The sequence below is a fragment of the Ptychodera flava genome, chromosome 12, assembly GCF_041260155.1.
Source record: "Ptychodera flava strain L36383 chromosome 12, AS_Pfla_20210202, whole genome shotgun sequence".
Taxonomy (NCBI): domain Eukaryota; kingdom Metazoa; phylum Hemichordata; class Enteropneusta; family Ptychoderidae; genus Ptychodera; species Ptychodera flava.
The window spans coordinates 21,265,429-21,293,392 of NC_091939.1; the positions used below are offsets into that span (position 1 = coordinate 21,265,429).

At 38.6% G+C, this 27,964-nt stretch overlaps 1 protein-coding gene across 7 annotated transcripts; it reads left to right on the forward strand.

Moving 5' to 3' along the window:
- Window positions 1–3,736: 3,736 nt before the first annotated feature.
- On the forward strand, window positions 3,737–27,665 carry LOC139145386 (dehydrogenase/reductase SDR family member 11-like). Of its 7 annotated transcripts, XR_011554913.1 has the most exons (13): window positions 11,712–12,763; window positions 15,485–15,694; window positions 16,699–16,793; window positions 18,924–19,053; window positions 19,497–19,592; window positions 20,967–21,032; window positions 21,295–21,545; window positions 24,688–24,897; window positions 25,397–25,491; window positions 25,806–25,935; window positions 26,319–26,414; window positions 26,672–26,737; window positions 27,458–27,665. XR_011554913.1 is itself a non-coding variant. In XM_070716522.1 (8 exons), the coding sequence occupies exons 1-7, from the start codon at window positions 3,799–3,801 to the stop codon at window positions 21,334–21,336; spliced, it is 780 nt and encodes a 259-aa protein (XP_070572623.1). In that variant the 5' UTR covers window positions 3,737–3,798; the 3' UTR covers window positions 21,337–21,378; window positions 24,688–24,821. The 7 variants fall into 7 exon arrangements, 6 of the variants coding, with proteins under 6 accessions (XP_070572623.1, XP_070572621.1, XP_070572622.1 ...); XM_070716522.1 differs by lacking the exons at window positions 11,712–12,763; window positions 25,397–25,491; window positions 25,806–25,935; ... (1 more) ...; window positions 26,672–26,737; window positions 27,458–27,665 and adding an exon at window positions 3,737–3,939 and having other exon boundaries at window positions 21,295–21,378; window positions 24,688–24,821; XM_070716521.1 differs by lacking the exons at window positions 25,397–25,491; window positions 25,806–25,935; window positions 26,319–26,414; window positions 26,672–26,737; window positions 27,458–27,665 and having other exon boundaries at window positions 11,713–12,763; window positions 21,295–21,378; window positions 24,688–24,821.
- Window positions 27,666–27,964: the final 299 nt, after the last annotated feature.

The following is a 27,964-nucleotide window of genomic DNA, read 5'->3' on the forward strand; positions in this document are numbered from 1 at the left end:
TTAATTTATAATTGGTTGTAATCAGTTTATTACTGACAATTAATTGGGGGGCGGGTGCCAACGTAATTTCCCATTCAATATGACTCCCTAACGCTTTTGGATATGCAACTCCATGACCTGTTATTAGGGGGTGAGTGAGACGAATAGCATATTTTGTTTTATATGTGTCGAAAAGTAACTTATCGCCCACGACATCAGCATCTGCATTGGCTGCACCGCTTCTTAATTTTCTTAGATTTTCGTTCTGAATTCCGTACAGTGTCATGTTCGATCTCTCCTTTTTATGTTTGAAGAGATCACGATAGCATTCAATGAGGTTATATTTACTCAAATCGGAAAGTGCCTGGCCCTCAAATGTGAGTTTCATACGCTCCACCAAATTTTTTGCAACATTTGTACTACACGGGTAGTTCCACCTCCCATTACTTCGAGATCAAAAACCAGGTCGAAAGTATCTGGAACTAAGAGTACTCCGCTTTCTAACTTCGGACATCGTATGATAAGTGTCTGGCCTGGATCTGCCTCACTTGGATTATGAGCAATCACGTGATGAGTTCTTTCTGACTTTGTTCCATTCGGTATTCGGTTGGTGAAAGTCGGTGATAATGTTCTATCGTACCCCATTTTCGTGTAATGTATATAGTAGAAGAAAAAAAGAAAATTAATCACATCTTAAGTTTCACTTCGTGTATATAATGACTTAGAAGAAAAAATCACATCTTTACGTAAATATTTCCGTCTGACTGAAAGATAAATCGATTGCCTGTGTCGCGAATCAATCGAAGAACCCAATATTCTTGGAGATGATGAGCCTCTTGGTCATCCTCAGTATCCTGGAATACAGCTATGAATTCTAGTCGCTTAAAGAAGTTAGTCTTTTGACATTCCTTCACGAAAGCTAAAATGTTATGATATAGATTATCATCTTTGAGTCGGACACCTGGATTTGCTCGAAGTATATGTCGATTTACTCGTCGGAGTTTGCACCATTCCAATTCGACAGAGAAACCAAACAGGTCTTTATTTTAGAAAGAAACTTTGCAATATTCTTTTCACCAAACATGTTGATGCTGTAGGGGTGTCATATATTAATACATAATTTATTTATAATGACTAATGTTAAACCAGTTAAAATATCCATAGCTGTTCTCCAACAAATCCAACCACCGATCCTGCTGTTTTTAATAGAAAACTGACGAGGGAACCGATTAAACCTGGTATTGCAGCAGCACTTTTTGCAGCCAAGTTTTTTAACCATTCGCCAAATTGCTTTACAATTTCTTTCGCTTTTGTATATACTTTGGGTGGACCTGAACCAGACCCGCCAGTTCCTGCTCCCCCTCCTCCTTTAGTCACAGCCAGGGCAATTGTTGATATTGCCATTCCAATGGCAGTCAGTATTGCAACGATTGTTATACCATTTCGTTTAAATAATTCTGTCAGCTTCAGTCTCAGTGATAATTCTGGATCAGAAATTACATCACGAAGAGACCTAGTCGTAGCCAGTCTTTCACGTGCCCCACTGATCATATCAAGTTGTACTTCAATTCGATTATTAATTTTAGCTAGTCTTGTTCTGAGTTCAGGTGTAAGTTCTGTCTGCTCTGACATAATTTTATCTCTTTCACTGTAAAGCTCATCAAGACGCATATTGCCATCTTTAATTCATCAACAAAAGCTCTATATTCAGGGTTTAGATTGTTCCATTGTTCGATTTTATTTTCAAAAGCTTGTATTTTATCTGCATTACCGGAAGCATCTTGCCGTAACTCTGTCAGTTTATCTTTGTATATACCCATGTCTTTTGGCGTCATATTCTCAGCCGTATTTTATCAGCTATCACATCTTTAGAATGCGATGTATGACTCACATTTTCGGGCTCTGCGCTTTCGACTCCACTCCATTCGTATACTTTATTTACGAATTCAGAACCTCCTGCCTTCTTTTTTAATGTGGATTTCTCTAAAAATCTACTTCCTTTATCTGTTGTAACTCTGATTTTTTTATAATACAGTTCATCACCTTCAATATTAGCATTTAAAATAAATTCGGTTCGTGCATCCTTATTAGTAATCTTATATTTGTTTAAGAGTCGTTCAGCCTCTTGCTTTATAAGTTCTACTTTATATCTAGTCGTAGGATCTACCTGCGGGCTCTTCGCGCTTGAGCCAGCCTGGGAAGGACTGGCTTCTGCAAAGGTATCATCATCATAGGAAAAAGTTGTTCAGCAGTAGCAATCATCATCACCATTTAAATTTGCATCGAAATCATTGAGTTCTATATCTTCTCCTCCTTCTGCCATATTGTATTTCTATATTACTACAATTATTTTTTATCCCCCCTTACATATACAGTAAAAATGCACATCTCAGTTGTTGAAAGCGTTGAACAGTTGGCTGATTACATAGAAAGAACAAGTGCTGCATATCGACGAAGTTATAAATTAATGGGTCGAATTGATATGGCTCTTAATATACTAAAGGAATTCTTGTAAGCTCTGCTGTAATAGCAGCAATTCCAACAGTTCCGGTACTGTTAGCCTTAACTCCTATACCTGGTGTTGTTATTGATGTAATACAAGGGAAAACTGGTGTAGCAAAGAGACGAGAGAAATATAAACATTATTATGTTCAATATAAACAGCTGCTTACACAAATACAAGAAAAAGGCGCAACCCTTCGGAACGAGGAGGCTCCGGAGTCAGAACTTATTCAGAACATATTTCATCAGGCGCTAGAAATACAAAGACAAGAAGGATTTAGTCCACCTCTGGAAAGATATTTAAGACATTATGGATTGAATGGATATGAAAGTTAGTTCGCACCGATAGGAACTCCGAGTTCAACATCAGCTAGACTCCCCGGCCGGACTGACAACACGGGTAAAAAAGCTCCTTTATATAGGCTAGTTTGATGACCCGGTTGACTCACACGGAATTTCCCGTACATGTATAAACATGCTCAGAAGGGAATTTCCCGCTTAGTTCAGGCTGCACCGCGCATGCGTGAGTTCGTATATAGGTCAGGGTCACACTTTAGTTACATGGATGGTTAAATTTTCCTTCGCTTCATGTAGATAAATGAATAAAATGGGTGTAAAATTCTTACTTCATCCCAAAAGTACACCCTTTCTTTACTACTCTCAAAAAATGAAAAATGTACATACAGCTTCATGAACATTTGATACTGACCTATACCCAATGTATTGTCAATGGGAGAATGATATCAAATAAGTGATCTCCCAAATTGTTATTTAAAGCGTCATTATTGGGACAGTTTATATGTACAATAGAGGAGTTGGATAAGTAGAAATCATGACAACTTAAATCAATGTGGCTGCTTGGATCATTGATACATTGCTTATTATACCCTTAAACTTGCGCCCGAAGGGCGCGCCGAAAGTGGAAATGACAGAAAATGAAAGTGCAAGGAGGTATGTTTTCTTTTTTCAGTATTCCATATTCTTTAATATGTAAACATGCAATTTCAGCTTTGATGCATAAAAAAGATGACCCTCCCCCATAGGCTTGCACAAAATTTTATGACCCTTCAAAAATGCTTGCGCGAAAAATGGCGACCCACCCCCAAAAATCACCGCCCCCCCCTGTAATTTGTGTCCAGTCCCTAAACCGTTTCTTAAAATGGGTTTACCTCAGCGGCGAGGTCTGTGGTTTGCCATGTTGACAACACCCGCGCATTCAAAAGCGAGGCTCCGCTTTCAATGAAATATGCAAATTCACTACCCAGTTTTTCGAGTGTATACAAGTGAACGCCACAGATACTGCATATCGTGCCATACATGTCAGGAATGGAACGGTGGATGAACCGTGTCGCTCTGGTGACTGGTGCTTCAGTTGGCATCGGAAAGGCAATTTCAAACGCTCTGGTTGAGCATGGAATGATAGTCTATGGCTGTGCCAGGGACGTTGACAGAATCAAGGTGAGTATTTGCAGCTATTTAGCTTAATTTAGGCACTTGCTTCTGTGCTGTGCATATAGGATAGGGTGTCGAAATCAAATTAACTCCTATGCTCAAGCCCTCCGTGTACGTGTGCCACGGCATACCCTTGGCCAAGGTTTGTGGAGGGACCGTGCCTTGGCATGGTATTCCCAGCTTCAAATATTAACTCACGGAGGGACTGTGATTAACTGTTCTGTGACTGGCCGGAAAAGGCTGATATCAAAGTGACATATAGACTTGGTTCAAGTCTGTGACTTGTAAACGTTTGGGGCGGGGGCAATGGTTTGTGTTCTGCTTTCACATGAAACGTGTGAGTGGGATGACCTTGATGAGTGGAGTGAATGCAATATAGGGGAGTTTCACCCGGAATCACAGAATCTGGCAGAAACTAACTCACTACTGAGCAGACTCAAAGCACAGGCGCTCCTTAGCTGGGTAGTCTGCTAAGGAGATCGATTTTCGGATCGATCTATCGATCCCGTTGTCGATATGCCCGCCACTGCAACCTAAATACTCACAAGGTGTGCAACACAATCACTCAAAAAACACACCACCTGATTTGTGAACCGGGCCGTGCGCTCACACAAAACATTAAAAACTACACTCCCATATACCTAGTTGGATCACAAATTTAACTATCTCCTTAAAAATCACGCCGATGAATATGTTACTCGCGTCATCTTGAAGAAATCGGCTGTGTTTTGAGACCAGGTGCGGTGAAATGCGGCCTGCAGAACGATTCTATTATATGACGTCATTTTTTCCACTGCTGATTGGTTCAACTATACTACACCAGTGACGTCTTGCCATGACCTTTGTTTTGGCCGTTGATTAGCCAATCAGTAGTGGAATAAATTACATGTACTTCATATGGTAGAATCGTTCTGCAGGCCACATTTCACTGCGCTTGGTCTCAAAACACGACCGATTTCTTCAAGACGATGCGAGTAACACGTTCATCGGCGTGATTTTTAAGGAGATGGTTAAATTTGTGATCCAACTAGATATATGGGAGTGTAGTTCTGAATGTTTTGTGTGAGCGCACGGCCAGTTGAAAACCCGGATCGCGTTTTTTTTTTGAGTGATTGTGTTGCACACCTTGTGAGTATTTTGGTTGCAGTGGTGGGCATATCGACTACGGGATCAATAGATCGATCCGAAAATCGATCTCCTTTGCAGAATACCCAGCTAAGGAGCGCCTGTGACTCAAAGGTAACGCGTCCGATCGCTACTCGGATAACTGACCTTGGCTGCCAATTTCAATTAGGTTGATATGAAATAGAAGAACAGACACAAGAGAAACTATTGCAAATGATTTTATTTTTTTTTAAATTCACCGACTTGAACCAAGTTTAGGTGACATAGTGATAAGGAGGGATTGAAAAGAGTGTAAAATATTACAAATTTGCATTTTATCTCAGTTGTAATGTAAGGTGTTTGCTCCACTTACCTTGCTCTCACATTCTTGGCAGATTGTGTGATTCAGAGCGTATAGTATGCGCTTACGAAGACCATAGTAGTCCACGGGCACTCTGTTGTTCTGAATTGATTTGAATAAACTAAGCAGCTTATAGTTAGTTAGTTAGTTAGTTAAGTTTATTATAGTGACATGAGATACAAGTGGTTCAAAAAGAATACAATTCAGCATAAGGTTAACACCTCCCAGCCCAATGGGCTTATATGTCACTTTTAAGACAATTCAAAATATAGGTCACGAGGGCATTGTAAGCGGAAAACAATACGCTTTCAAACATTCACATATAAACACTCTTTTCTCCTTGTAAATGCATGTTCAATAAACTTAGATATTCCCCTAACGTTTCTAGACATCAAAAATTTACATTTCTCAGTATCTGATGTCAAAGTTTGATAATCAGTATTTGAATTTAAATACATTTCCCTCAAAACGTCATATAGATTACAATGGAAAAGAAAGTGCGTCTCATTTTCTACAGCATTTTGATTACAGAAAATACAGATTCTATTGTCAACAGCTTCTCCCCTATATCTTCCAGTTTCTATTCGCAAAGGCAAAACACCGGTTCTAAATTGAGCCAATAAAAATCGCTGTCTACGAGAGAGACACATCGATACATAGCATTCTACACTATAATCAGTTTTAAATAGCACATATGTTCTTAGTTTTGGTTTTCGGTTTACACTTTCACACCAAGCAGTTGAATGTTCAAGTCGCAAACGACTTGAGACAAGACTTAAGTTTACATGAAGTAGTCCATCTGTATCAAAATTCAGGTCATCAAAAATATGACATACATCAGAAGACCAATTAGACTGCTGAAGAGCATAGTCCCAGAGAAATATTTTCTTTGTTAATCTGTTTCCATCAAGGTTAACAAGATGATTCCAATATCTGAGTATCCAAGTGTATCTTCGCACCTGACATGAATTCCAACCTGTGTCACCAGATACAGCATCAATAGGTGTAAATCTATGAGCTCCTAAAAAGAACCGTAAAGCATGATTTTGAACCGAGTCACACTTTGGATGTTTACCGTAACCCCAAATAGCTGAACCATAGTCCAGTATTGGGGCTACACATGAATTGTAAAGCTTAGTATATGTGCTAAAACCCATATTTTAAGAATTTTGAACTTTGAAATAATAAACCCAAGTGCTCTTTTGGCTGACTCAGCCAGATAAGATGATGTAACAGAGAAGTCTAAAAATTCATTGAGTACAATACCTAGGTATTTGTAGTTATCAGTATAATTCACAATATTTTCACCTATATGAAATTGTACATCACTCCTGTTATAACCTGGTTTTCGAAAGTGAATCACCTTTGATTTGAAGTTATTAATAACAAGTCTCCATTTAGAGAACCAGACATTTACATGATCTAACATGAACTGCATATCAGTTTCATTGTCGGAAATTATAACAACATCGTCCGCATACAAAAGAATAGATACATTGTAATTATCGACCATAATACCTTTCTGGAACGATTTTAACTCTACAGCTAGATCATTTATAAAAAGGGCAAATAAGGATGGTGATAAGTTATCGCCTTGACGAACTCCACATATTGTGTCAAACCATTCAGTATACAAATCATTGACCTTTACACATGCCTCTGTATTACTATACATGGCACTTATACCTTTATACATTTTGCCATCAATACCATTTAGTAACAGTTTGTATAATAGAGCATCCCTATCCACATAATCAAAGGCTTTCTGGAAATCAATAAATGTAGCAAAAGTTGACAAACCATGGACAAACCTATTTCTAAGAATTGAAGATAAAACAAATATATGATCCTGACATGACCTATTTTGACGAAAGCCATTTTGTTCATCTACTAGAATATTACCCTCATCGAAATACTGTAAAATCCTACCATTCAACAATGAGCTATATAGTTTGGATACAGTTGATTGAAGACTTTTACCTCTGCTTATATGTAAATATGAACTTTGATGATAACTTTGATGATAAAGTGTAAGAAATTCCTAACAGAATGCCATTCAGATTGAAATGCCGACTTAGCTACAATACCTGATCAAGGTCGGACGCCGGACGGTGTCTACTTGAAGGTCACTAGCGACCACATCGACCGCATTCTTTCGATGCTAAATGCCCCGGCGGAACGACGCACGCATATACGCGTATACTATGTACGCTCGCGCGATATGTGCTGTATCGTTTCACATAGTGATATATATACACAAGGGTATGCAAATCATTCCGGACGATGTGATTTTACTGATGATGTGAGTCGAATTCCGTCGCGAAAACGACGTATGAAATTTGAAATGGTATCGTAGCACACGCCACGTTATGAAAATGACAGACCTGTAGTATATATTCGAAATACGACCTAGAATAAATGCGTCGCTAATCCTGACTATGTGCGTTACAAATTGCCGTTGTGCGGCATCGGCTTTGGATGCTCGAACGTCGCAAAATACGCTAATATAGCAAATGCCGTTCCGTGGTTTCGTCATGCGCAGAAGAAAGAACATATTTTTTTAAATTTTTATTTCTCTTCGTAGTAAAAACCTTTCAATATAATATTTCAAAGAAGAACATTTAAGTTTTTTTTCCGTTTTAGTGAAAACCTTTCACTTGAACCCGAAAGATTTTTTCAAATGTGCATTTCTTCTTACTCAGTCTGTTTTGGTCGTGAACAAGCCTTGCAGGTCAAGGGTTACATTTTCACATTTTTAGCTCATATTTGGTTTTATATATAAATACCAAAAAGAGCTTATATGATGAGTCTAAGTGTCTGTATATTTGTGGGTATGTGCGGATGTATGTTTTTCTTTGTTTTCATTCTATATTTTACGTTCTATCGACGCGTCAGTGAGTTACATTGCAAAAAATAAAAAAAATTGTTTATCTTTTGCGGACGTTTTAGAGTGTAATAGTATCTGTCCCCCCTGTCCCCCCTTTTTTGTAACGCACATCGTCAGGTTCCATGCTCACATGGGCATACCTTTGTACATTTCTGAGGCCGGGACAGCAGACGACTCGCGTGCATAGCTGTCGTCGCGTGCACGTTCCATTCCAGCCAGCGCGCTCATGTACACGGCAGTCATAGCAACGTACAGTATACGTATATCGTCCTTCTCCGCCGCACTTCGAATACGCGCTTCAAAATTGCGGTAAATACGCGCTGGTGAGAACTCTGCCATGCATGCCGCGGTGGAGAATGACCGGATGTGAGAGAAAGAATAATCAGTTGGGTGAACCAGCAGAATGCGACTGTTTCTTTTGTATTAATAATACCTCATTTTTGTTGAGGCTTTTATTTTAATTCACGATGTAAGTTTTCCAGCGGCAAACGGAAACTAAAATACGAAATCATGTTTACACGCTTATACACCATCATTTAAGAACAACAGAATGCCCGTGAGTAGTCTAGGTCTAAAGACCCATATGAGAGAGATAGAACTCGAAAGAATTGAACTATCTACTTTTTGTGAGTTGTTTTCCTCTGTTGTACATATTACAAATATCAACAGGGGAGAATATAACATGAAGTATCTCAATCCTAAAATTTGGTAATCATTTATGATACCACATCTATGATCAGGTTATCAATTTAATTTTACTACTATACAGTGCTCAGCTATTCCCTCGGTATCTCTCATCGTGTCTTTTTTCTTTCCTTAAGGGCGAGAACCATGTGATTTATTTTGGGGGATGGAGGAAGTTTATTTTGATAGTAATTTTTTCTGTTGTTAGTCCAGCATCAAATTATTTTGTCCATATGCATATGCAGCCTATTATTTACTGTTCAAAAAGACTGCCAAGGCAGTACTATGACATCACATCACATCAGTATGCAATATCTGCAATTATTACATATGTACCACAGTTTATTCGCATCGAAGCGCGCGCGTACTACCGGTATTTGCACTGCAGTACAATATCAAAAACATTATGCCATTCCTTTATGTTAAGGGAACGAGCAAAATTAACGGCAGGGGGGGGGCTGGAAGAGAAATTATGTGGTGCATATATTTTTTTGCAGTCCCCCAAACACCAGCAAAAATTTTAGTGCCCCCCCCCCATCACCGGCAACACAATTTTTGTGGCCCCCTCCCCAAAAAAGAAAGATTACATAGGTACAAAGTTGTACACACATATATAATCCTTATAACTTTTAATATATGCTTTAGTGAAAACAACATTCTTGCATGCTTGAAATAAATAATAAACAAATAAATATATAAATAATAAACAAACAAAATAACATATGTTCAAGCTGTACTACTTGTAACACCTACAGCTACTTTTCAGTATTGTGTTGTGCTATTTTAATCTCAAAGAATGATGAAATTACCAAATACCTTATAAACAATCTACAAGTTCATTCAGTGCTGTTATAGTTGTCATAGTTGAAGCATTGATTTAGACATGAATTATTTTTAATGATGACAGTGTTCACTGCACATATGCATCTCCAAGTTAGTCTAACAAGCTCAATATTGTGCATTTCATCATACTCTGAGTAAAATAAGAACTTCAAGTCAAACACACAGAACACAAAACACTAAAAAATAGCCAAATTATGTACAGCTACTGACCCTCAATACCTTTCCAAATGATGCATACTCCAAGGCGGGAGATCAAAGTAGAACACACTTTGAACATCTGTATAACATGACCATTGTGATTTCAATGCACTGTCCACAACCCAGTGTCTGCCTTTCTATGGCTTCCCAAGATATTCAATGTTACTCCACTGTAATGACAGTCTGCCATTGGAATAGTCCTTCATGGGCTAACTATAAAAGACCCATTAATGCCATTTTTTTCTCCTTTTTGCAGTATTTTTTCCCTGTGTGTCAACTATGGATTCTAGTTCTTCCTATAGCATGATGAAACCTAGCCTCTGTATCATTACCAACCATTATTATTGTTGACAAATGAAGTCAATTTTCAATCATAATATTGCTCATTTTACACATAACAACTGCATTGTGAGGTTTAAGACTTGGTATTTCATCATGCTACAAGAAGTTTAACAAGGAACTCCAGCTTGAACAAGGAACAAAAATGCTGAAAAATATTCTCTGTCTGCCATGGTGTAAAAAATTTTGGTGGCCCACCCCTTACCTTCCCTGGAATTTTCATGGCCAATCCCAAGAACACTCATTTTTTTTCGTAACCCCCCCCCCATTTTCTCTTCCGGCCCCCCTGCCGTTAATTGTGCTCGGTCCCTAATGAGTATTTACCAATTTTGACCCGGAACCATTTTTGTTTGTAAACACAAAAAATGTCGTCTACAAGATTTTATTTCACTTTGGTTTGATGCTAGGCCTAATTGTAGTAAAATGCATGACATTACCGATAAATACTACGGCGAAGAAAATTGCATGTTCTTATTATAGTGTGAGGATGATTTTTATTATCCGGAAGAGCAGTAAGTTTGTCAGCGAAGCAAAAACGCTGACAACGGGCGACGTCCGTTTCTAGCTCCATGGATACACGGTGGCCGCCGTACTACGGCGGCCATTACACATCGAAACACACATAACTGCGGGCGCAGCAGAGCCAATTAAACAGTTAACATTTTCAGAGACGTTTTTTTCTGTAGTTTTCCCACCGAGCATCCCCTGTTTACAATAGAAAGTCACTTTTGCATGCAGTTTATTCTGTGCTTGTGTGTCCTACACGCTATTGATAACAGTGCGCGCTTGTGTGCCACGGTGAACACTGAACTTGGATCGTTCGACAAGTTACGTTTGCCGTATCTTTTTTTTGCCGTACTCTTAAATTTCCCGTAAAAATCTTCGAACTGTTATTTGTATCGATCATTTAGAAGAATTTCAAGCTCTAAATGTGAAAAAATCAAAAGCGTTCCATGTTCAAAGTTCTCTTCGTTTGGATATCTGTGGAATGTGTGAGCAATCGCAAGCAGCGTTCGAGCCCTCCGACGTTCCTCTTACGTAATCTTGATAAACAAATAAACAATACTTTAGCCAATCAAAATAGAGGGTGTTTTGGCGTTGACCAATGAAAAGTGAAAGCTGATTCGATGCCTCATTACAGTGATGTCAATATTATATAACTCTGCAGGGTCGCCCTGAAGCTTTGACAGACAAGTAGTACGCACGACTAATCGTAGGTTCTCTCGATAAATAATTCAAATAAAAGATAGAACATATGTAATAATAACAGAACCCCATAGCCGGTGAGTGCGAGCGCGCCGTACTAGCAGCACTCGTGCAAATACCGCTAGTACGGCGCGCTTGCACTCACCGGCCATAGGTTTCTGTCATATTATTTCTGAGGATCTGTGCTACAACAGCGCCAATTTGGCATAAATTCTGAACGTCATTCAGGATTCCAGTGCGGTTTGGTGCTGATATAAGTAAACAATCATGACAGAAATATTATTTTTATCAACAATGTTCATATTTATAATTTATTGATAACACAAACACTGTTTATTCTTTCGCTATGAATGACACTATTTTCTGGCCCTTAGACTTGGTTCAATTGCAGGTCGGTGAATTTATGAATGAAATAAAATCATTTTCAATAGTTTGTCTTCAGTGTGTCTCTTCTATTTCATAACAAATCTACTTGAAATTTGGCAGTCAAGGTCAGGTTTTCCTGGCGATCGAACGCGTTACCTTTTAGTCTGCTCAGTCATCGCCTTCACCCAACTCAAACAGTAACAAATCACACGGACTTGAACCAAGTCTATCTAGCCCTGTGTCATAAAAAGCCTTGACAGGCCGCTACGATCAGCAAAAGAGTGTCAATCGAAGTATATAGAACTGTAGAGTTTGCGCCAGTAAAGATGGTCCGTTGCAGCGCTTTCAAAAAAGAATCGTGTCCTTTCTGTTTGCCAAGTAATTTAGACATAATTTACTGCAATGAATGGTTAAAATAATTCATTTCATGTCGAAGTAATTTGTAAGGTAGTCGCTTATTGGGTGACTAAGTTCTAAAGTCACAAGTCCATTTCTGTATACCATGAGGACGTATACGTTAGGCCGCCCTCTATCAAAGAAAGAGGAACACGGAGGAGGAGAGGGTATGACATATGATATACACCGGTATCCAGTTTAGTACGTCCAATAGCTACTGTTGTCGAAGATCATTGAACAGCATACGTACTACATTTGCAATACTTTACAAGTGAACGCCACAGATACTGCGTATCGTGCCATACATGTCAGGAATGGAACGGTGGATGAACCGTGTCGCTCTGGTGACCGGTGCTTCAGTTGGCATCGGAAAGGCAATTTCAAAGGCTCTGGTTGAGCATGGAATGATAGTCTATGGCTGTGCAAGGGACGTTGACAAAATCAAGGTGAGTACTCTTCCGCTATTATTGCGTAAGTTAGGCACATGCTTCTGTGCATATAAGATAACGCGTCGAAAACACATTAACTTCTACGGCATACCATTTACGACTATACGTTCTGCTTTTTCATAATGGTACTCTAGGTTTAAATATTAACTACTGTGACTGGCCCGATAAAAGGTTGACATAACGATAAGCAGAGATTGAAAAGAGTGTAAAAGATTGTAAATACGCATTTCATCTTGTTGGTAAACCTCGCTCTCACATTCTTGGCAGATTTTGTGTTTCAAGCGAATGCGTCATATGGAAGAAGGTTGTGTCTAAAGACCCATATGAGAGAGACTGAACTAGAAGTAGTTGAACTTTATGGGTGAAAAAGTTTACTTTACACTTGACCTCGCGTGCCGTTTGACAACCGACACCCTGATGCCATGTGACCGGGTGATATTACTGAAAAGCGTATAAATACGCAAGTTTTCTCTTGCTTTCTTGATACCAGAAATGCTTTCGATAGAGTTAACCGTTGGTCTATTTTAAAAGAATTAATTGATCGAGGTCCAGCGCTTTTCATTGCTACTGTCACAGTGGTGGTATCGTAATCAGACATTCTATCTAGATGGACTTCTGCCACCTCAACAACGTTTTGTGTCAGAAATGTGTGTTCGTCAGGGAAGTATTCTTTCCCCAAGGTTGTTTGCAGTCTATCTAGACGATCTCAAATTACATTTTGCAAGGGTCAGGTGTGGGCTGCCAGATAGCAGGTAATACAATCAACCATTTACTCTATGCAGATGACGTTATATTACATTGATTTGCTTTTGAGTCAAATCAAAGTAAATCTAAAGTGTATCTCTATGGAGAGTTACTCACGTTTATAAAGTAAAAAGGTATTTCGGCTACATTGTGTCGTATACTGGAGATGGCAATAATGACATCCAGAGACAGCCGAAGTATGAAGTGTATGTATGCCAGGGTAAACTCTATTATCCGTAACTTTAGTCATTGTTCGTTTGAGATGAAAATGTTCTTTTAAGAGCTTTCATGTTAAGTGTGTACTGCCAAAATATCTGGGGTGACTATTGTGTAAAACAGATCAATACTATACGAGTTGCGTACAATAATTTTATGAGAATTATCTTTCAATTTAAATTTGCCTGTAGTATTAGCGACACCTGTGTGCAGAGGAGCATTCTAAATTTTACTTCACTTCAACGCCAAGCTCTTTGTAAATTCAGGGTTCATCTGATGGAAAGTGAGAATGTTCAATTCGCAGTTTTATGGATTCTGACTCGTTGCTGTTTTTATCCCTTTGGATTCATTTTAGAAATGTAATGTATAGATAAATTTTTAATCCTCGTTGTATACATGTTCTTTTATCACTGTTTGTTTTCCTTTTCGATGTAGGCCTATGTGTGTCTTAAATGAATAATAAATAAACACATAAATGGCATAAATACAGCTAGATCGTGGGCAGAGAGGTTGCCATCCTTTAGTTCAGGGCCTTGAAGACTAGAAAGTATATATATCGTTTCTTTAAAATGCTTCAATACAAGCTAATTCAAACGTAACACATGACAAAAAACGTTTCACCTTTCTCTTGTTAAAGAAAGCAAAACAATTATCACAAGAAAATGAAAAAAACTAGGTGACATTCCCTCACCTGTACATGATGAATACGTGCACATACTATACTATCTATACAGGCATGGTAATTACTATACAAAACGGCAACACTGTTGTACGATATTATTCCCTTTTCCTTTTTTGTAGACTGTCGAAAGGCCCTTGTGCCTTTTCTCTCGCGCGTATGGTGGGTGGGAGTCGGGATGGGAGTCGGGGTCACAAGGGTAGCGCCGTAGGCGATAGTCGGGAATGCCAAAGGCATGACCGTGAGAGCCAATGGCAAGAGGTAGGTCCTTGACTTAGCCGTTTCCATTGTTACTGCAGTGACGCAAATAGCACAAATGACTATTGACGGTCTACTTTTTTGGCCAACCTGGTCCGGGTTTAATGTGGGCTGGTCAACTGAGAAGTCGAACTTCGGGTTACGACCTTTATTTTTATGCGACATTTTGTTCAATATTGGTCGATTATTATACTTTCAATCGTCTTCATTATGTCTTTTCAAGTCCCACTATCAAACACAGAATATTTTAAAACGATTGCAACTAATTTGGATTAATTGAATGGTGAAGTGGTGTTTGTTTAATCTGCAAATATAAGCTCATCTACTTTTCTTTTTAAGTTACACACTTGTTTTTATGAGTAATTTCTAATATTGCAACATTCAACTATATGGCACCTAACATTTTTGAGAAATTTGAAATATGAAGATTCAATTATACCAAATTAGTTCCAATCGTGTTATTTTCGCGTCGTCCCCACTCCGAATACCCTCAATTGCTCAAACTGCCTTTTGAATACTCCCGCCCTCCCTCCGCAGATGTTTGTTAACACAGCCTTGGCTTTCAAGGTGTGCCACGGTCTTGCAGAGTGAAGGACTTTATTCGCAAAGTTCGAGACGATAAAAATGTCGCAACTAATCAATACGTGTGGACATTCTGTTGCCACACTGAAGTCTTCGCAGCATATAGTTATTTTGAACTCACTGGCGATAAAATCGGGAAAGGGTGAGTCATTGTCTACCTATGATTTGACTTATATGACTATACATGCATCGGTTTAAATTTCTGTGCCAACTGCTATATCGGGATATGTACTTGACAGAGTCATTCGGACGAACTGAAATCCAAGTCTGCCAAAGGGTCACTGCATGCGGTCAAGTGTGATCTCAGAAACGAAGAGGAAATTCTCTTAATGTTTGAAGAGATCAAGAGAAACCATGGAGGTGTCGACGTGTGCATTAACAATGCTGGCATCAACTTCCACGGAACGCTACTGAACGGTGACACCAATCACTGGAGAAATGTTCTTGATGTGAGTTTTAGATCATTATCGTGCGTTTCCTTTAGTAAAATGCTATGCGAACGGGGAGAGGGGTGAACAATGCACGTGATAGTCTACGTTTCTGTGATTTACCGGACACTGAATATTGAAGTACATATCCTTAAAGTCATGGCGAATTTCCCGCTCCATTTGGATGTTATGTGTAGATAGTTGTACTACACGTAAAATAGCGTGTGTATATGAGAGAGAGAGAGAGAGAGAGAGAGAGAGAGAGAGAGAGAGAGAGAGAGAGAGAGAGAGAGAGAGAGAGACAGACAGACAGACAGACAGACATGCATACTGAGAGACAGTGACAGACAGACATGCATACTGAGAGACAGTGACAGACAGACAGAAGGGCAGAAAGCACATCCCTCTCCTTTATGAAGACAACACGTGCGTTTCCCTATAACGTGTTGGCTTGCATTTCCCATGTTCGAAAGGACTTTGCTCATATATGGAAACATTTGTGGAAAGCAGGTTTGACATTTTTTGGCTTTAGAGAAAGATGTGTACGCATCTCTTCGCATAATCAACAAAAGTTCCCGTGATATCCGATTTGAGCATCACCGCATCCCATCGGTTCTAAACTGGTCGCATCTCACAATTGTGCGACGCTACTTGCCTTCTGGCTCGTCAAAACGTTTCTTGATTAAAATTAAAGTATTCTGTGGATTATTTTGCGGCACTTTTTTGAATTCACAAATTGTCATATGACATGTTAAAGAGTGACGTATTGCAACAAGGAGCGTTTCTATGTACCAGCTCCAGCATTCCATTCACTTTGAAAATGATAGTACCCATCTTTTTTTTGAAAGAGTTGCACATAGTACCCACCAAGGAGTTGATGCATGAGGTCTGACAACCCTCAAATTTCACTTTCCAAAAGCAACTGCGCATTATAATTGTCAACGATAAGCGTTCAGGTGAGATTTCAGGGTTTCAAGCTCAAGCTCGGGTTCAAGCTTAAGTATTGTTATATTCGTTCCCGACAGGTAAATGTCTTGGCTCTGTCAATATGCACTAGAGAGGCGGTAAAACAGATGATGGAAAGAAACGTTGATGATGGACACATAATTCATATCAATAGGTAGGTGCCCGAGGCTACAAATCCTTGGTCTGACAATAACAACACTCAGCTAGGCAAAGACCGGCTCGACTAGGCATTGGAATTATGGTACCTGTCGAAATAGCGGAGAATTATCTGAATTGAAGTTAACAACAGACAAGTCATCGTTGATGACACAGTCCCCGCTTGTCCATTTTGTTATAATCTTTGGTATCTAGGTAGCTGTGGTCTAGGTAGCTGTGGAATGACATTGATGCAACGGGTGCATCAGGCCTGTGACTTGCATGCTAAAGTAATCTGAGGAACGTTCAATAAATGACTCATCTCTGCCGGTAATGACCACTCAAGGAACTTTTGATTACATCACACATAACGATGCCCTTACTGCCTTCAGTGTCATGATGGCACATACTATACACATGGTTTGGTGGAATTGTCGAAATGGTATGGGATCGGGTATGTTGTTGTAATCAGCCATTTCGGATCATATAATGAAACAAATTAATGTGCACAAGAATGCAGCCATAGTATTTTATCTTCGTATCACGTTTGAACAAAGCAGTCCATCGGGGGACAGTGACCTATGTTTATGTTTCAAAGACATAAAAAATCACACCAAAATTTAAATCAAATGGCTGTCTATTGACCATATGGATCATAGCACAAAATTAGTAGACATGCATATGTATGCCATAGTACTTTATCTTTGTACCAAGTCTCAACAACATTGGTTAAAGAATATTTGCATATGATTAAGCCTCAAAGACATGAAAAAAGACATGCAAAATTCCAACAAAATGGCAGTTCTGCAGCCATTTTAGATCCTATCGCAAGTGTAATTGATACATGCATATGTATGCTATAGTGCTTTGCCTTTGTGCCAAGTTTGAACCAAATCGGTTCAAGGATGTTTGAGTTAGGGTATGGTTCGAAGACATGAAAAAATCGCAAAAAAAATGGCCGCCTGTCAGCCACATTGGATCATATCACGAAATAAATTGGTGTTCATATGAAGGGCATAATGTTTTGCTTTTGTGCCAAATTTGAACAGAATCGGTTCAAGGATGTCTGAGTTATGGTTCAAAGACATGAAAAATCGCAACAAAATGGCCGCCTCATGCCCATATTGGATCGTATCGAAATATAATTCGACATGCATATGTAGGACATAGTGTTATGCCTTTGTGTCAAGTTTGAACAGAATCGGTTCAAGGATCTTTGAGTTATGGTTCAAAGACACGAAAAATCGCAAACAAAATGGCTGCCTCGTGGCCATATTGGATTGTATCACAAAATAATTTGACATGCATATGTAGGCCATAGTGTTATACCTTTGTGGCAAGTTTGAACAGAATCTGTTCAAGGATGTCTGAGTTATGGTCCAAAGACATGAAAAAATCGCAACAAAATGGCCGCCACGCGCCCATATTGAAAGATATCGCGAAATTGTTTGACATGGATATGAAAGCCATAATTTTATGCCTTTGTGCCAAGTTTGAGCAGAATGTACTCAAGGATGTCTGAGTTATGGTCCAAAGACATGAAAAATCGCAATAAAATGGCCGCCTCGCGCCCATATTGGATCGTATCACAAAATAAATCGACGTGCATCTGTAGGTCATAGTCCTATGCCTTTGTGCCAAGTTTGAACAAAATCAGTTTAGCAGTGTCTGAGAAACTGTTGATGACGGACGGACGGACGGACGGACGGACGGACGGACACACGGACGGGACCCAATCTATAAGTCCCCGTCGGACTTCGTCCGCGGGGACTAATTAAAAATATGGCAATACTCGCGATGTGAAAATGCTGATGCAAAATTAAACTGCTGCAACGCCTTGGTTGCCACAAGAAAAAATCAAAATATCAATGCAAAGAAACAATCACCGATGGAAATATGCAGCTATGAGAGTTTGTTACATCTTAAACTTTTGGCAATTTCATTTAGATTTGAATTGAATTGAAAAATGTGGATGAGAGCTCTTTGTGAATAGATTTCATCCACACTAAAAGTTGGTACACATTGCCTCTAAATACATTTTTTCTTTCCTAAATTCAGTCTCATTTGAATGTCATTACAGATAACGCAAAAGTGTTAGGCAAAGGTAGCGTTATCATGAATGTATTGTAAAATTCTTTCTGTTTCTCAGCCTGTCCGGCTATAGAATTACACCGTATGCTAGGACTCATTTCTACGCCGGTACGAAATGCATGGTAACCGCCCTGGGTGAATGTCTGAGACAAGAGTTGCGAGAACTGGGATCTCACATCAGGGTTACTGTGAGTCACATCAAATTTTAATTGTTTTATGTAATCAATCATATGTTCATTTTTTTTTGTCAAATAAGAATAGCCATGGAGTTTTAGACAATATTGTCAGTGACTTGGCAGTTCAAAATTGCTGTTATAAGTTTCCTGACAAGCGAACGATAGGCCATATCTAACTGATCCCCGTTTTATGTTGTCCACGAAAACGGCTGAACATTGATAAAAATTACATACAATAAAACCGTCTTCAAAGAAAGCCAGCATTTTTATGTGTAATTGTTGGTCCTTTCTTTTCAGATGGAGACAAAATATATAGACAAACTCCTCTCTAATTTTTAATTCTGAAGATCAGTGATTTAAATGTATAAGTTTAACGTTTTAAACATGAAAGGTTGCTGTACCCAACCCAGAACATCATGAACACTTTCCATTTCCGTTTATATTTTACGGTGCAGCGCATTTCGCCAGCCTACGTGCGTGACACGGAGTTGGTTATTCGATCGAGTGGGGGAAATGAAGAACTTGTGAGGAACCTCAACGCTTCTGAAAAGGCAAGTGACTGTCATCGCATTACTTTCCCGAAATCCCTAACCCTACTAAAACTCAAGTGGTTGCGATTAATCATTGTGCGATGGTCAATACATTCCAATGAGATATATTCCGGCATGGAGACCCGAGGGTAAAATTGGAAAACAACGAGACGTTACTTGATACTCATTATGAAATGGGTACTAACACGAAAAAGTAAAACACTGGTGACTTCGGACGGGTACGTCTCGCTCGAACTTGCTGTTGCAGAGTTAAGGTTCCAAGACAAAAAACTGACCATTTTAATCTAACAAATTCTCTGGTGCTTAATAAGCTCAGAACCCCCGTAAATTATACATTTTCTGAAAGCCTATATATAGGGGAACATTTTGGTAACCACAGTGTCACCATTGTTTACATACATTGTTTGCATAACCTTTCAAAAATCGGTTTTCCTATGTTTTGTCTCAGTGCTTCAAAATATCTAACTCGAAATTGCTGGAATGCAAGCTACCAAAATGCTCTTCCAAAGTGTGTCTCAGATTGTTTATATCTTGCTTTGTATCTTTGGAGCACAATTTTAAAGAAATCAACTAGGGTTAAATTCACCGCTCTGGAAGTTTTTTCTGGCATAAAAATTGTTTAACAAGGTTTAAAAAAATTCTGAGACATACTTTGGAAGATCCTTAGGATAGCTTGCACTCACACAAATTTCATCCACATATCTCAAAGCATTGAAACAAATCATAGGATATGCAAATTACCTGTCACGTGACAATGGTGACACTATGGTAAACAAAATGTTCCCTTTCATCTAGGCTTTCGGAAAATATATAATTTACGGGGGTTCTGAGCTTACTGACCACTAGAGAATTGTTAGCTTACAAAGGTCAATTTCTTGTCTTGGAACCTTAAGGAAGTATGCGCTTCGAAATTGAAAAACTTAGACTTTTGCCCCAACGCAAAATTTGGTACCAGAGGAACAAATTACATATTTCCTGACACTTGAAATTCAAAATGGCCGCCATCAATGCATGTGTAAACTCGATGAACAAAACATAAATTGTCAATTTTCACAAAAATAAGCCAGGGAAAACTTTTTTGACTCCCTAAGTTTCAAAATGAGTCCCAACAATTAAGTGGTAGACCAAAAAGGTATTGTTTAAGTTTGAGAGTCCGACCGAATACCTGTCCCGTTAGGCATATTCTACCCCACAGTCCCTCTATCCACTGTGTCTACCCCAATCTTTCAATAGAGGCAAAAATTCATAAAAGGTGACCCGTTATTCGATACCATGAATCTTCCGGACACCTCTAAATCATTTTTTTATCAGGTAATGGATTGTACATACGACTAAAAATGCATTATGTCGCCATTTCAATTTTTCCAACTCCAGGCATTGGAACTCAGAGATGTAGCCGATATGGTGGTGTATGCTTTAGCAGCTCCACCACATGTGGAGGTATGAAAAAAACTAATGTAATCGTATAACATTATGGAAGGCTTAATCTTCCTTGTTATAAACATCTTACCAACTGTGGGTGTAGCCTGTACATCTCGCAGTCATTGCATATACATGAAGAAAAAAGGAAAGAAAGACCAAGTAGATATGACGTTTTGAAAGTACCCTTGTGTTTGGTTAAAAGTCAAAGGAAAAACCTTTCACACTGAATCAGTCGTAAGTTTATAGTTATCTGCCATAAATGTCTCTATTTCATTTTCAGATAAACGATATCCTGGTCAGAACCACGGAACAGAAGAGCTGAGTAAACTTCTTATCCTCTGAGACTTATGTTCCCAGAAATATTGTACCGTAGTTCAAACGCATGAGTCATTCAATCGCATGATCAGCTTACTGATGGGAGATTATGGAGTATCTAAGATGGAACAATGAAGTGTTTGATAGCAATCGCCTCACAAAAATTAGTAGATATGTATGAATGTACGATACGGTGAAGTTAAAACTACTTATTAGGTTAGGTATTACGCGCCTCGAATCTTCAAGTTTTCAAATTTTTGCACGAACCTAACTCAAGGAACCCTGTAAACATTCTCTTCCTCATTATTGAATAAAAATCTAGGATCCCCGCGGACAATTTATTAACAAATTATCCAGAAGTCATCGATGACTAACATCCAAAACCGTCGCTATACCGAATGTTAACTCTTTTGGAAAAAATTAAAGTATCTATTATTCCCCTAAATAAGACGGCGAAAGCTGTATTTAGCCTACTCCATTAGCTGCAAATTGAGTCCACACACAAGCAACTTATCGACAAAGTATTGTAAAAGTCTGAGAGTCCAAATATTTGTTCCTAGGCGCATTCTGCCGGAAATAAAGGAAAAAGCCTAGTGGTTTGATTTACCAACACATATATCGCTAATCGCAATCTGTTTGTCAATCGACAGAAACGGTATCTCATTAAAGGTAGCAAAAGGACCAGGAATTATAACGAGGAATTTTCGAAAGCATTCACTTGGCTACGTTCCAATGTTTAACTTTTCAGACTTTCTTAGATTGTACTTCCACACAAGAAATACAAACATATCTGTTTATCTACTTCTTTTCGATGTAATTCTCGTCTGGAGCGTTGTAAGGCGATCACTTGAACATTGGTTTACGCGTATGTGTTGTTGGCAATAAACCAGATACGTTTATTATATCCATTGAAATAGTTCTCGAGAATGATTTGCTTTGTCTCGGAAGGTCTTTTATTATTGGTTGGCTGAATATCATCGGCATTAATAAGTCATTGCAAAACAGTCAATCAGCTAAAACCGAGCCGATGCACATTGGTCTAGACTTGGTGACAGCTCTACGTCAATGTCGTTCATACCATCGTTGGTATGAAACCGTGAATTGAGTGTGTTATTACATGTGATTGAGTATGCTAATACATCATTTCCTTCGGTCAACCTTCGTGCGTTACACAGACACACGATCCTGGCAAATGTAAAGCTTTTTACTTTGTTACAAGTTTTTTAATTTCGTAATTTCAATTTATCACGGATTTTTAATGTCATTTTGCAATTGCTGTTACATTTGCTCCCAACGTTCGTTTTAGTTTTTCTTTTTATTCCACTACAACACGATTGGAACTAATTTGGAATGGTGAAGTAGTGTCGATCTAATCTGCAAACGTAACCTCATCCACCTTTCTTTTTAAGTTGCACGCTTGGTTTTATGAGTAATTTGTATACTGCAACATTCAGCTATAGGGCACCTAACACTTTTGATAAATTTGAAAGATCCAATTATCCCAAATAAGTTCCAATCGTGTTGTACATTTTATTCATTGTTTTGCTTGTTCTACTCATTTTGGTTAGTCTTGGTGTCAATAATATTTAATAAAACTACGAATTGCGAAACTTGTTCCATTTATTGAACTCAATATACTTTAAGCTCCGGTTTCTATATCTTAGCAGCACACACGCGCTGTATAGTTCGGCTGATCTTTTTCAACAAGTCAAATTCGAATGAATGGCGTCGAATCTTTTGGAACTTAGTTGAAACGTACTATATAACTGACATTGCATGACGATGAAGATTCAGGTCTTTCAGCCATGCTGTGAACAATTGCATGTTCATCACACGTTTTCTTCTAAAGTACACACAGAATATGTTGTAGCTTTTATACCATACTGGTAGCCATTTTCTTAGAATCCTACTTTGAAGCTGTACTACAGAGGTAAATATTTCTTGTACACATTTGACCTTCAACAAATTTCGATGTTCAAAAATCCCCTTTATGACATCAAATTGTTCACCCAAAAGGACCAAAATGCTGCTTGGTAGGTACATGTCTATTTTGATGGTATCCTACAAAATAACAAGCAATCTCTAGATTAGCTAGAGGTACTTAAATTTACCGTTTCTTCTTCTTTATTAATTTCCACGAGTGTCGTGCGCAGTTGATTGAACATTCGGTGCTCGAGGGCGCTATAATAATTTAGGCATGGTTCATTAAATTGTGCGCCTCGGACCACAGAAAGGTAAAGGCCAAATTTCTGTCAGCGAATTGGCTGATGAGATATCTTAACACACCTTTACCCACATTTATTATACATGCCATAGGACGCAATAAAACACGCAATGATCGATTCAAGTCGGAGCAGAGACCGGCGATGAAGAGGTGAAGTATTAAAGTCGCAAGATGGCGTTCTTTATACGAACCACCTCTTCACCTAGCATTCAAATAACCATAATTAAGTACAACAGATTAAGGTTTCAAGACAAGAAATTGACTTCTTTAATCTAACAATTCTCTGGTGGTTAATAAGCTCAGAACCCCCTAAATTATGCATTTTCTGAAAGCCTAGATATAGGGAAATATTTTGGTAACCACAGTGTCACCATTGTTTACATAAGTATCACCTGACAGGTAATTTGCATAACCTTTCTAAAATCGGTTTTCCCTATATTTTGTCTCAATACGTCAAAATATCTGACTAAAACTTGCTGGAATGCAAGCTGTTACAACGCTCTTCAAAAGAGTGTCCCAGATATTGTATATCTTGCTTAGTTTTTATTTCAGCACAATTTTAAAGAAATCAACTAGGGTTAAATTCACCCCTCTGGAAGTTTTTCTGGCGTAAAAATTGTTTAAGAAACTTTAAAAAAATTCTGAGACACGCTTCGGAAGATCCTTGCCTTGGAACAGCTCCCTTCATACAAATTTCAGCTATATATCTCAAAGCATTGAAACAAAACATAGGGAAAACCGATTTTTGAAAGGTTATGCAAATTATCTGTCACGTGATAGTTATGTAAAAATGGTAACACTATGGTACCCAAAATGTTGCTCTATATCTAGGCTTTCAGAAAATATATAATTTACGGGGGTTCTGAGCTTATCAACCACTAGAGAATTGTTAGCTTTAAAAGGTCAATTTATTGTCTTGGAACCTTAAAATCAAAATTTTAAATATTTGTTTGACTGACCCAAACTAAACAGAATTAAGAAAAAGTGTCGCCTCGTTTTTGGAAAGGAGCCTTGACCGGTGCGATGCTTTGTTTTTCTTCGGCCTTGTGATAGAATATTAATTGTATTTTCTTCAGGGACAATATGTAAGCTTATGTAAAATGCCATCGAAATGACGTTGTACTTCTTCAACAGAGTCATTCCGAAGAACTTGAATCACAGTCTGCCAAAGGGTCACTGCGTGCGGTCAAGTGTGATCTCAGAAACGAAGAGGAAATTCTCTCAATGTTTGCTGAGATCAAGAGAAACCATGGAGGTGTAGACGTGTGCATTAACAATGCCGGGTTGAACTTCCGTGAGACATTACTGAATGGGGACACAAATCACTGGAAGAATATACTTGATGTAAGGCAGTGACTGTTTATACACTTACAATTCTTATAAAATACTTTCTTCTAAATACTGTAAAAAGAAGAGTACCTGTGAAATGCACTCTCTCTCTCTCTCTCTCTCTCTCTCTCTCTCTCTCTCTCTCTCTCTCTCTCTCTCTCTCTCTCTCTCTCTCTCTCTCAGAATTGCCGACTTGAGCAAGGCTAATTTTACTTGACTCTATTATATGCATGGTTCATTTGCAATAAATATTTTTGGAGTAGAATATCTGACATTGTGCAGATCCTAAATCTCATTCTTTCGTTGACTCTGATCTTTGAGTATACGCGAATCTTGGATTTGTTTTAGGATGCAGGATATCCGTTTTAATTATACTATCTCTGTAATAGGACACAAGGTCACGGCAGGTCGTTGCATCTGTTTATTTGTTCCGTGATATATGCTATGACAAATCCGACGATGATTTCTAAAATTCTGTGATATTCATTGAACACAATGAATGTTTTCCCGGCAGGTAAATGTCTTGGCACTGTCAATTTGTACCAGAGAGGCGGTAAAACAGATGATGGAAAGACATATTGATGATGGACACATCATACATATCAATAGGTATATGCCCAGCTTAAAATAGTCAAGCAAGTGTTTCATGCAACCATCGGGATATCAAAATGGCTGTTGCGTTGTCAACATGCACATTAAAGGTGTTTGGATCAATATGGTTGCACGGCAGCCCTGTTGTTATGATTTTTTCCACGCCTAGAGCAATTACTGTAACGTATCTGAACCGATTTCACTCAAGCTGGGCACAGGGACATGGTACCATGATTTGCTTATGCAAGTAAACGTTTGCAGCGATACAATACAGTCTGCTCAGATTGCAGAACATTTGTGATGCACTGTGACTTTTTTCATTTACACTTCAGTACGTACGGTCGGTCCCCTTCAACAGATCCAATGGCCAACTTCTACGCGGCCACCAAATGCATGGTTACAGCTCTGACCGAAGGTCTGAGACGAGAATTACGGGAACTTGGATCCCACATAAGGGTAACGGTAGGTCACTTGTTTGTGGAATGTGGTATTTATGGCACATTCGGTTTTCCTTAAAATTATCTTCGTAAAGAGAAGAATTTGTTTATTTAAGTCACATACCATAACATTTGCACTGCCAGCAATGATAAGTGGACAGCGGAGAGTTTGAGGGAGCATAGAGTGGTTTTCCCAGCATATATTTGTTTTTTCTAAATCCTCGTCATTGAAACAAGCCTGTATTTAACATGTAGCCTACTGGAATGTAACAGTGTGCAATCGTATATTATGACCCGACAAGTGGGAAAGCAGCAGAAAGAAAACTTCATAATACTTGCGTACTCAGATTTAAAGTAACGTTGACAACTTGAACAGTTTCTCATTCTTTTCAATCTTGCCTGTTGCAGAGTATTTCGCCAGGCACTGTGAGAGACACGGAAATTACTCTTCGTGCCAGTAGTGGAGATGAAGAACTTGTTAGGAACAAATTTACTTCCAAAGAGGTAATGATTTCGTAAACCATTGCAGGTAACCTAGTAACTCAATATCGTTTTGAAAAACACCTAATCCAGCTTTTTTTACCATAATGTTGTATCTAACATAGTAGAGGTTGTATTTATGAAAATGGAGTTTTCTAGGATACACTGAATTTTTCCTGCGACATTTTATATACAAAACCCTACCAAAATCTAATTCCTTACCAAAATTTATAAGGCCAACAAAGATACTAACTTGTAATTATACCATTTTTAACCTCCAGGCATTGGTACCAAAGGATGTTGCCGACATGGTGGTTTATACGTTAGCAGCGCCACCGCATATGGAGGTAAGGTTTACAAACTTTGGGCTCACCACCTCACTTTACAATGTGAATGTCTTGCTTTTGGAACGCTGACTGAGTGTACCGTGCCATGCACTGTGAAAATAGCAGCCACTGGAGGGCAGTACTGGGAAGAATTAAGATGTGGACTGTACTGTATGCGTCTGATCCACTATATTATCTGTCAGAGATAAAGTAAAATCACATTGTAGGCATTGTGTACCGATGCCATATCATGTGATTGGTACCTTCAATCAGTCCTTGCGTGTATTTATTTTCTGTCAGTAGAGTGACCAAATTTGTGGAGGTCACAACTCTACTACTTGGCAAAATGGAAGTACGTTTACCGAATGTTCGAATAATGAAGTCCTTGTGCATATATATATATATATATATATATATATATATATATATATATATATATATATATATATAATATATTCCAAAAGTTGATAGACGCAGAGAGATTGTATACTAATACTCATTCTTTATACCTGGTAGCATCACATTGGTGCTCCTCTTTTAATCTATACCTGTTTAATCATCTAGACCTGATAATTTTATTAGCAAGTGTATTTAGTCGATTTAATCACTAACACTATGAGTTGTGGTTAATAGTATGATTATGATGTAAATTTCTGACGGAGGATTTTGTGTTCGTGGATGAAAAGTGAAAATACTTGCTGTGAAGCTGATGTCATCGTATTGACTTTTGTTCTCTTTCAGATCAATGATATCATCGTACGAAGCATTGCTGTGAAAACATGAGTGAATCTCAGAAAAGAAAACGGCAAAAAGAAAATCTTGTTCGGTGTGTGCAGATATAGCAGGCCACTCACTGGGGTCATTACAACTGCCGACAATTTTCAGAATATGAACTACATGTTTTTAAACTCTATTAGCCTCCGAATAAAACTATTAGATTTGCTATTTACCTGAGCGACTTATGAAGTTATATACGTTTGGTTTATATGCGTAACTTTGGTATGATGAATGTCTACTTCTACGTTTGAGGTGCACCATAGACTATAGAGAATGGAGGCACACGGTAAATTGAACACCAAGTATTTACCCTGAACCCACGAGGAATTCTTTGGTAGACGTGACAGCACTTTGTAATGTAATTTGCATACCCGTTTATGTTTAGAAGTTTCGAAGTACACCATCCTAGTTTCATCCCGCCCATAAGTCGGCCCTTACAGAGGGGTTGAAGACAAATCAACACAGCATTGA